The sequence below is a fragment of the Papaver somniferum genome, chromosome 11, assembly GCF_003573695.1.
Source record: "Papaver somniferum cultivar HN1 chromosome 11, ASM357369v1, whole genome shotgun sequence".
NCBI classification, from domain to species: Eukaryota; Viridiplantae; Streptophyta; class Magnoliopsida; order Ranunculales; family Papaveraceae; genus Papaver; species Papaver somniferum.
In genome coordinates, this window is record NC_039368.1 from 134,236,743 (window position 1) to 134,248,153 (window position 11,411).

Consider the following 11,411-nt stretch of genomic DNA (forward strand, 5'->3'; position numbering starts at 1 on the left):
CTAAAATATTGAAGATCTCTAATGAAAGAGAAGTTGTGCAAAAAAAATTCTGGAACGAGATATCGAAAATTTGTACAAGAGAAGTTTTAAAAAATACATTTTTCTTGATATGCAGTCATATTATTTTCCGCTTGCGCAAGAGCCAAATCCTACTTTTCCCCATGCCCCGTGAACAATTTCACCTTCAACATAAATCAACGAATACTTTACAAAATACCATGTGGTTAGCACCGTAAAGTTTAACAAAAATCTATCTGACGTATCCAAAGAGATAAGATAAACCGAAATTTCATAAAAATTTGTAACATTACCATGCAATCTCCAAGAAACTTATCACCCATTTTGTGACTGGGTTATGTTTTCAAAAAATTCATACTATAAAACACCCTTTCTATAGTAGTTGTTGAAACTGGAAGAGTCAAGACTAGGTGAATCAATCAATCGCCGACATAATTCAGTATCAATACTAGTCATGTTTCCGGAATATGGATTGTCGACAACATCACACTTATAATGTTGTAGTTGGCTTCTTAGAAAAAATACATCTTTTTTTGTGAAATACTCAGAGTAGAACAAAGAATTTTAGTTAATACTTATAGTAGAAAATGAATTGGAGCTATGAGGGGGCCAGCTATGAAGAAACTTAAGAATGGTTCCAGTTCTAACGGAAGGGCTGGATGATGAACTAAAAATTCTGGGATATTTTAATAGCAGGAAGTGTTATGAAGCCCTAACTGGTAATGTGGATATTTGTGACTTCAGCAAATACTTAGTTTTCCACAATTCTTTACCTACAAGAGTTATGCTACACAGCCGAGGCATTCAGTTGGAAACAATAGATTGTGTTTTGTGTAATAGTGCAGTTGAAGATTCAGACCATTTGCTTTTACATTGTACCTATTCTTTTGAGGTTTGAGATCATTTTATCAATGATGAGGGAAAAAGGTTCGGGAGATCATCCATTATGCTATGATATGGATTATTTGGAAGGAGAGGAACAATAGTTTCATGGTGGTAGGGGCAAAATGACAGTTGAGAATATAGCCTTAATCAAGCAAGAAGTTGTTTTGTGGTGCTGTGAAAAAGATACGTTGAAGTCTGTAAATTCTAGTTTGATCATGGGTAACTGGGAGACGCTAATGACAATGTAATAGCTCTCTTATTTTTGTATTCGGCCCTTTTTCTTTTAATACAACTTTCACATTCAATTTTTCTTTTCTAATTTAGGCTCTTCACAAGTCCGTCACTGCTAGTCCTTTAGAGATGGTGAATCTTCTGGTGTGTGTTGGAGAAGGGACTTTCGTGGTACCTTGTCAGTCCCGAGCCCGGTTCTCGATGACAACTCAGAATAAAACAAAAGCCCTCTAAATTATTAACCCGGCCCGCTACATTACACCTCTCCTATTAAATACCAAATACTGTCCCGTTTCTCTCTCTCCAAAAAAACAAGTCTTACCTCCCTCCCATTCTCCCCATATCTACTTTCTCTTTCATCCTTCTCCGATCAGAGAAGGATCGAACCGAAATCAAAATCTCAGAATTCCCTGATTTGAAAATTTCCGATCATCGAAAATGAATGATGCCGATGTCTCCAAGCAGATCCAGCAGATGGTGAGATTCATCCGTCAAGAAGCGGAAGAAAAAGCTAATGAGATCTCTGTCTCTGCCGAAGAAGTAAGAGATCACTGAAATTTCTCTGTTTAAATTCTTAGATCTGAAGTATTTAATCACTAATTTCTGCTGAATTTGTGATTTGGAGTGTTTTGTCATTGAATTTGGTGGTTGGTTATTGATGATTTTTGTTTGGTTTGTTGATTGGGTAAACAGGAATTCAACATTGACAAGTTGCAATTAGTTGAAGCTGAGAAGAAGAAGATCAGACAAGAGTACGAGCGAAAAGAGAAGCAAGTTGAAGTTCGTAAGAAAATGTAAGGTTTTGTTGAATTGATTTTTTGTTGGAATTTATTTATTTTTTGATTGTCTGAAACTTGAATTAGTACTGTGATTTATGGTGATAAACTTTAGATCAGCAGTGTTTTAGTTGTGGATGCTTGAATTTCATAGTGTTAGGTTTCGATTTGCAATCTGTGGCTTAGACTAGTTTAAAGCTTTATGTTACTGAAAATTGGTTCAACCGTTTAAATCGTGGACAAGAGGGAGGGATAAGATCGTAAAACACACAAGTTAGTAGGGTAGTAAATGAGATCCTAAACGCACAAATTTGCAGGGCCGAGTGGTATCCTCTTGTACATTCCAGTGCTGTTGTTGTGAAGTGTAGTTTCATCTAGTTATTTTGGTCAACTCACAAATCAGTTATTGATATCAATTTGGATTTCTGTAATGATTGCTAGTTGGTTACGGTTTCATCTAGTTATTTTGGTCAACTGTAGTGTTGAATAGCTGGAAGGTGTAGGTACTATAGAGCTTGTGTTGCTTATGATCTGATATTTGTTGTCTTTGTTGCTATCTTGTAGTGAGTACTCTATGCAGCTCAATGCTTCCCGTATCAAAGTTCTTCAAGCACAGGATGATTTGGTTAGTGCAATGAAAGATGCAGCTGCAAAGGAACTATTGAAGGTGAGCGATGGACATCACCATGGTTTCCTGGGAGAACTAGTTGAAAAAGTTGGAGAAGAAATATTTCATGTCAAGGGCGAACCCCGTAACTACGAACATCTTCTCAAGGATCTTATTGTTCAGGTCAGTTATGATTTTGGTGCTTTGCTATGTGTTTTGACAGTATAATATAATCTTTTGTTCTTTGAAAAGATTTCATTTGTACAATGAACTGAGAAAAACTACTGAGAATATGCTATATAATGTAAGAACTAAGAACAGGCGTAATATTTGTATCAGATATATAAGCATGTGAAGGTAGTAATACCATTTCATAATTCTTGAATTAATTAACAGTGCACACTTTTGTGTAAATACCCTTTTTGCTGGTTTGAGCAATTTACTTCTCCGCACTGCTTTCATGTTCCCTAATTAAACTGCTCGAATTGCTGATGCGAAAATTTTCGACTCGACTCCTTGTAGAGTTTGCTCCGATTGAAAGAGCCTGCTGTCTTACTACGTTGCCGAAAAGCTGATCTGAATTTGGTGAACAAAGTTTTGGATTCTGCAAAACAAGAGTATGCAAGTAAAGCAGGAGTTCATGAACCTGAGATCCTTGTCGATAATGATGTCTTTCTCCCTCCTGCTCCTAGCCATCACAATGAACATGGACTTCACTGGTAAGTTTTCCACTTCAATGAAATTGAGATGAAAGGCATCCACTGTTTTGCTTGCATCAGAAGTTATATTACCTTGCTGTTTGCCATCACTGATATGGACTATTACTATCAGTTTGTTTTATTGTTCGGTAATATTTTACCTTGCTTGCAAATTGTAGTATTTTAGTTTTGTTTCTTTTGACCAAATTAAAGTACGAGATCAACTAACATGTATATTCGTTATCTAATTTGCACTCCAGACTGTGAAATAGAGGATCCTATATTTGTTTTGCTCGTTAAACTGGGAACATAATCTGTGGTTAATAAACTTGAGGCATGTCTAAGCATGGGTTTCATAGTAATTACTAATTAGAAACTCATCATCATATAGTCTCAGTCTATCAGACGTCATGCTAAGTCGGTCTCGAGGTTTAACTTATTCTGACATTGAAATAGCTGATTTATCATCATATTGATCTATTGAAGAGGAGCCAACTGTAATCGCATTTGGAAAAGTTCTTTGTTAGATTTTTTGGTAGATATTATAATATGGATTAACTAGGATTTTTGGGACACCTTTTACCTGTGTGTGTTTGGTTATTATTTATTAGATTTAAGTCTTGGCATATGCATGATTATTATTGAGCAATAAAATGTGTTGGCTATTTTCTGATCAAAAAAATATGCATATGGTTTTCAGTTCTGGAGGTGTGGTGTTGGCTTCCCGAGATGGAAAGATTGTGTTTGAGAACACACTCGACGCAAGATTGGATGTTGTATTCCGTAAAAAGCTTCCAGAGGTATTTTCCTTTCCCAAAGTAGTGTTAGTTTAGTAAGCTCAGATCCACTTGATTTTACATTCTCACCTGTACCATTTCCATATCTAAATTGCTTGTCATCATATATTCAACCTAATAAGTAAAAATTTGTTGTTTATTTCAGATCCGAAAACTGCTTTTCAGTCAGATTGCTGTTTAAGAGAGGCTGCATCTTTGTGTTTTCCGTCCATGTTCTTCAAGATCGTTGGGGTTAAGGTTCATCCTTTCTATCTCATTTCATCGCTTGCTTGAGTTATCCCTTCTTAAATTCTGGGATTTATTTATTTGTTTTTTTATGTAGCAAGACAATTATTCCGTTTGATGCTGCTCCACTGTATCATTAATATTATTTTGAGATCTTGTACGTAAAACTCAAATTCTTCTGTTAGTAATAAATCATCTATGTATGTTGAGTGTTTTTCTTTTTTCCTTTTGATTTTAACAAAAATAGTTCATTTCAAAAAAAGGACTACACAGTTGAGAGAAAGGAAGGTTCAACACCCATCCATTCCCCATTTACATGATTCCTTCTGCCGTACTTAGCTGTCTTATGCGGCTGATGAAATATAAATCCTGTTGACATAATCTATTCTGGAAAACCAAAAACTGTTTAAAAGGAAATGCCAGTCATTTAAAATTGTACTGGTAAACATCACAGTTGGGGATTTTTATTTTTAAGATATGTGATTGCATTCTTTGCATCAAACTATCACAGTTGGGAATTTTTATTTTTAAGATGTGATTGCTTTCTTTGCGTCACTGTGAAAACAGAAGCAGCACCAGTGTAGTGGTTTTTGATCCATCTGATTCCTTCGAATATGACAAGGCATTTTTCTGCTTGTTCATCTGATCTTGTCAAATCAGTTAGTATCGAGACCCAAGCCTGCAATACTAGTATCTTTATAGCATCACAGTAAAAAATGTCAGGAAGATCATTATACTTGGCATCGCAATAAGAGCAGGAGTCTGAGATGTTTGGGAATCTGGTATAACAGCATGGTGTTCTCAGAGCATGGTTCCTAGTATTTAAAGGAATAGTATTTTTGTTCTGAAATTCTGAAGCACCCATCTCTCCGGATACTCCAGGCAATAGTGAAAATAGTTATCAATGGGCGTGTTGGCCCAAACTGCCTTCAAAATAGCGGCAGTGCAAGAAAATATGCTCAGCTGTATCAATTGAACTAGATTTTGTGCCCGTGCTATGTCCGGGCAGCTTCGCAAACTTGGTTCACCAATTCAATCTACAACTACAAATACAATGCATCACAACCTCTTTTCTTTGATTTGGTAAAGCTCGGCTTCGCCTCGCCCAATTCAATCTACAACTACAAACTACAAATACAATGCATCACAACCTCTTTTCTTTGATTTGGTAAGGCTCGGCTTCGCCTCGCCCAAGTCCTTCCAAGATGTAACATTATTCAAAATAAATGCGTCAAAAGCCAACACTTTGCCGATGCCTTGTTTAATTTGCACAAATTAGAAGCCTACACACTATCACTACGGGAAAAAACATCATTGACGACACAAGATAAGAGTTGCAGTACCCCTACGACAACTCCATTCCATGCATTGTGGAACGGGGGTATTGTAGAAAGTCCAAGTTTTTCTACAATGGATGACAAGTGTTGTAAAGGGTGATGTGATTCATGGTTCGACAATAGTTTGTCAATGTTGTGATTCTCTTTCGATTTTTTTTGATAACCTAACACAACTCTTGCTTGTATTGTAGAACAATCGTGGACAACATAAGTAGTATATCGTAGAAACATATACAACAACAATTACCAGTATTATGAATAATATTTGCACAACACTTGTATGAATTGTCGAACTATCTTGGACAACACCTGGTTATGTCGTAAAGACATTTTTCACAACCTTTGGTATGTGTAGTTGAAATATGGAATACAACTCTTATTAGAAGTTGTGTGCATAAAACTATTTTGAAAAAAAAAATTATAGCTGAAACCGAATTGCATGAATTTGGCGAAAGTATTTCACATTCACATTAACATGCCAGTGTAGCACATTTACATTCATTCAAGTTAACCTACCACTCCAATTGCATTACCTAGATAACTTCAAATCACCTTGTATGAAAGTGTGTTGCGCAACGAAAGAAAATAAAATGATAGATTCTTTGAACATGACTAAAAATATCATATAAATCGTACGTGCGCAAATTTGTGGGATTTTGGTCGCCAGCGCTGCTATCACACCTCCCAGTGCAGATAAGGATCTGTTAATAATTTGAGTTGCTTTCAGCGGATCTCCTTAAACGTCTGGCTTGGCTAATCTCTCACTTCCATCAAGGTCATGAAGCCATAACTTGCTTCTTGTGTATTCTCCATTCATCAATCAATGCTGCATCATATACCACGATTGAATTTCTAGTAAAACACCAGTTAAAATTTCACAACAACAAATAAAAAGGCCATATAGGTTTCTTACACAATTTGGTATCAGAAAATCATTAACTATAACTTTATCTATCTGTGTGGTTTGTTTCTCATGTCAATAAGAGAAGAAAAGGGGTACCATTTGGATCAGCTGTTGTGCTCTTTGCTCGCAAAGATGTCACCAACTTTAAGATTCACAAACATAAAGAGGATGCTAACCGTCACTATAAATCCAAAGAACATCAACGCCTTTAGCAGTCTGAAAATCTGTGCTGAACTTTCTCCTACCCAGTGACACTATCTGATTTGCGTAGCCCGGGAAGCAGAAAAGCATATACAGAATCAGCACTCATAGAGGAAATTAATAAGTTGTTGAGAATCAGCACTCTGTAAGCAGTTAACGCGGAGCACATCTAGCTTGTCAAAGCAAGAAGAGCATAATAAAACATCAGATCCAATAGCTTATACTCAAAGGATAACAAGGGACAATTTATCGCTAAGGTTGGATGGAATAGGTCCATCGAAATTGTTGAACCCGGGTCCAAATTCTTTAATTGCTATAGGGATTGGTTCCAGAGAATGAGTTGTTGCGCAGTGGGAAAAGCTCAGTTAACATCCTTGCACAAGTGGGTTAATATAACTAAAGAAACTAGGCTAGTGCTCACAGATGCTTACATCAACTTCGTGTACAAAAGATTACAAATTTCAGGAGCTAGTGTTCCATCCAGAGAAAGATCCTTCAAAGCTCTGCAAGTAGAAGAAATTTCACATCGTTAATTCATATTCTCTCCACAAATCCAACAAACTTTTCTCTCTCACAAGGTTCAAGCTCGATAAGATTAAGGTTGAAGCCCTATATGATTTTTCCCACAAACCATTGAATTTCCAACCTCCTACCAATACTACTACTTTTCAGTTCCAGGACTGAGATCTATGTCGTCAAGGGCAAATAAACTGACACGAGCAATTTACACTCCGCAAATCATGACAACAACAAATTTAAATTTACACAATAAAATAACCAATTTATCATGAACAAAAACAAAAACCCTAAATCAAAAGACAAAACCACTTACAAGACTAGTGGCATCGATGTTGTGTACAGAAACTCCAATTCCTCCAGCAGATTTACTAATAACAGCACACTCCTTCAAAGTGTCGTATATTCCTTCAATATTGTCCGCTATCATGCACACATGGAAGCCTCTACTCAACTACAAATTCCAACAAAACCTCAATTAGTCAGAAAATTAATCCTAATATCAAAATAACAAACAAAGAAAAAACATAACATACTTGAGGCCTTGGTGTCCTTGCATTGAAAAGAGTAGGAGAAGCATGGGTAAACCAACGCCGTGACATAAGATGATATGTTTTAGAACAGGATCAATATTGTCTTTGTGGATTCCAACAGCAACCTCAGGAGAAGAAATCTCCAACCAGCTTGGTGGTGTTCTGTATCAACCCAGATCAAACAGTCAATACCTTCTCACACCCAAAACACCCCTCCAATATTGAAATCATACCAACACATCAGAAATACAACAAATTTGTAAATTGAAGCTACTTTTTATTGTCAGTATATACCTAAATGAGTGATTGAGTTCTCTCTACTTCCATGTGTTAAAAGATAACGCCATTTTGTCTGTACTTAATTACAGGTTGTACATCTAAGCTGCAATCCTCAGAGAGTCCTTCCGAAAGTTAGACTTTAAGCCTTCCTCCGTCCTGATGTAAAGGAAATAAGAATCAAGTCAGATTCAAAATAGAGAGCTTAGAAGACAGAAGAAATCTAAAATAGACCGCAATTAGACCTCAAATGGCTAAAAAGGAAGACCATTCAAAACAAAATTAGAAGGAACTAAGAGTTACAAAACAAAATTGGGAACTAGGGTTCCTGATAAACTAAAAAAAACACAAAAATCAATAACAGAACTTGGAGATTGAAAATTATTTACCGCATAATTTAAGTTAAGATAATCGTTACGACGCTTACAGCTATTGATAGTTAAGGCACCCATGGTGACAAATCTTCAGAAATTCGTGTTCGAATCTTCAATATGAACAAAACCCATCTTTAATTTCTCCATTTCTAACTCAATTAACGATTCACTAAGAAAACCCTAGTTCTCGATTCATAACAGGACTCAATCTTCTTCTTCATAATTAGCAGAAACACCAACTCCTTCTTCTTTTATACATCCTCACGATTTAAATTTCCTCAAGCCATACCTCAATTTCACCTCTCGATTTTCAACTGAAGAAGAGCAGAGAAGAAGAACGAAAAAGAAGAAAGAAGAAGAGAGAATAAGAAGAGAAAATGAGTTTCAAAGAAGCCATTGCAATTTGAAAGAACCGATCTACAACTTCCGTAAGTTTTTTTACATAAGAGAGTGATCGAGAAATATATTCTGTGGTGAGTTAGGGTTTTCTTTTGCAAGGGAGGCGGAAGATAAGGTTAGAGACGAAGATAAGAGAGGAAAATGAAGAAACTGTGAGAAATTTTCTTTTGATCTTCTATATACCTATCTTTAAACGGCCAAGATTTGATTTAAATATGGTCATACGGATTAGGGATATCTTTGGACGGTGGAGATTTGATTTGAGACTGTCATACGGATCAAGGAAAGTGTGTTTTCTTTGTGTGTTTCTTTGTGCTTTCTCTATGTGCTTCCGGATTGAAATTCGACTAGTCACATAAGTCGTGAAGTAATTTCGACTATCCATACATGTCATGAAGTAGCTTTAGTTCACACCGGAAGACTCGGGTTCTCAGGATACACCATTGAAATCGATAAATATGAAGCTCTTTGTGTGTTTTTTTGTTCTTTTTTTGTGATTTCGATTTGTGCTTTTGTGCTTTATTTTTTTGCTTTCGGTTTATTTTGACTAGGGTTAGCAAGATACACCATCGAAATTGATAAATATAAAGCTCAGTGTCGACTCGAACTTCAAATGTGGCATAATGGCATACAAACTATGAATCGGGAAGCTCCAGGAGGGTTCCGACTTCAAGCTTAGCATAATACATCATCGAAATTGATAAATATGAATCTCAATGTCGATTCGAAATTAGGTATAACGACAAATAAAGTACGAATCATGAAGCTCCAAGAGGGTTCTGACTTCAAACTTGGCATGATACATCATCGAAATCGATAATAAATATAAATCTCAGAGTCGATTTAAACTTAAAATATGGTATAACGACATAGAAACTATGAATCATGAAGCTCCGGGAGAGTTCTGACTTCAAACGTAGCATGATATATCATCGAAATCGATAAATATGAAGCTCAAAGTCGATTCGAACTTCAAATATGGTATAACGACATAGAAAATATGAACCAAGAAGCTCTGGGAGGGTTCTGACTTCAAACTTAGCATGATACATCATCGAAATCGATAAATATGAATCTCAATGTCGATTTGAACTTCAAATTCGGTATAACGACAAACAAACTATGAATCATGAAGCTTCAGGAGGGTTCTAACTTCAAACTTGGCATGATACATCATCGAAATCGATAAATATGAATCTCAGAGTCGATTCGAACTTCAAATATGGTATAAGGACATAGAAAATATGAACCAAGAAGCTCTGGGAGGGTTCTGACTTCAAACTTAGCATGATACATCATCGAAATCGATAAATATGAATCTCAATGTCGATTCGAACTTCAAATTCGGTATAACGACAAACAAACTATGAATCATGAAGCTTCAGGAGGGTTCTAACTTCAAACTTGGCATGATACATCATTGAAATCGATAAATATGAATCTCAGAGTCGATTCGAACTTCAAATATGGTATAACGACATAGAAACTATGAATCATGAAGCTCTGGGAGAGTTCTGACTTCAAACTTAGCATGATACATCATCGAATCGATAAATTTGAAGCTTAATGTCGGTTTGAACTTCCTAAGAACGATGAATTCATTCATCTACAACTAAGATTCCATCGGAATATTCTCCGAAACCTTAAACACACCACAAATTTGTTAACTTCGACATTGAACTTGGATACGAGCTCAAAATCTGGCCGCGAGTAGACTACAATAAGTCGGAAACTGCGTAAGAACGATGAATCCACCCATCTACAAGTAAGATTTCATCGGAATATTCTCCGAAACCTTAAACACACTACAAATTAGACACTGAACCAGGCTCTGAGCTCGATAGTTGGTCGCGAGTGGACTATTATAAGTCGAAAACTTTATAGGAACGATGAATTCACCAATCTACAGATAAGATTCCATCAGAATATTCTATTTACAGGTAAGATTCCTTCGAGATATTCTACGAAACATAAAAAAAATCATATTTCTGCATATTGTATGCGTACCCGGATCCAAGATCGAAACCTGGCCGTCGAATCCCCCAAACCTCATTTTTTCCCACATTATATATTTTAACTTCAACAACACTTATAAGTGTTGTTATACGTTTCTATTAAAAAAAAAAAAACTAAACTTGTGAACTGTAAGGATTGTTGATGAGCTAGACATCCATGCATTAGGTTCATGTTCGAATCTCCCCTCTAACGTATTTTTCATTATCATATTTTTGTGTTCTTCAACAACACTTGTGAGAATTGTGATAGGCTAAGTCACTACACTTATGAAACAAAGTTGTTATACCTAAATGTCGTCACAACAGTTTTGCTAAAGGAGTTGTCGTTTGTTTTCTTAGCGCAACCCCTTATTCCTAAGAGTTGGTAGTGATGATATACGACAACTCTTCCTTTGAAACCAGTTGTAAAACATAGGACTTTCTACGATGTATAGCGAAGTGTTGCAAATCTCCAGTTGTAGATGTATATTTTTCCCGTAGTGTATGAACAACTACATTATGAAAGGAAAAAAATAAAAAAAGTTGCGGTACCTTGCCAGTTTTCTTGAAAGGAAATCTCCCTGTTTGTACGAACAGAAGTATGAAGACTTCCTCTCTGCCTATTCCGCTCTTTGGCTCT

At 36.1% G+C, this 11,411-nt stretch overlaps 1 protein-coding gene and 1 long non-coding RNA gene across 2 annotated transcripts; one reads left to right on the forward strand and one right to left on the reverse strand.

The window, feature by feature from the left end:
• Window positions 1–1,421: 1,421 nt before the first annotated feature.
• LOC113322782 (V-type proton ATPase subunit E-like) lies at window positions 1,422–4,459 on the forward strand. Its single transcript, XM_026570930.1, has 6 exons — window positions 1,422–1,674; window positions 1,828–1,928; window positions 2,475–2,700; window positions 3,040–3,236; window positions 3,916–4,015; window positions 4,158–4,459. The coding sequence occupies exons 1-6, from the start codon at window positions 1,573–1,575 to the stop codon at window positions 4,191–4,193; spliced, it is 762 nt and encodes a 253-aa protein (XP_026426715.1). The 5' UTR covers window positions 1,422–1,572; the 3' UTR covers window positions 4,194–4,459.
• A 1,887-nt stretch (window positions 4,460–6,346) lies between these two features.
• On the reverse strand, window positions 6,347–7,129 carry LOC113321589. The gene is made up of 3 exons (XR_003346779.1): window positions 7,111–7,129; window positions 6,575–6,736; window positions 6,347–6,400 (listed from the first exon to the last, which is right to left on the reverse strand). It is a non-coding gene; the product is annotated as an uncharacterized LOC113321589 (long non-coding RNA).
• Between the last annotated feature and the right edge of the window lie 4,282 nt (window positions 7,130–11,411).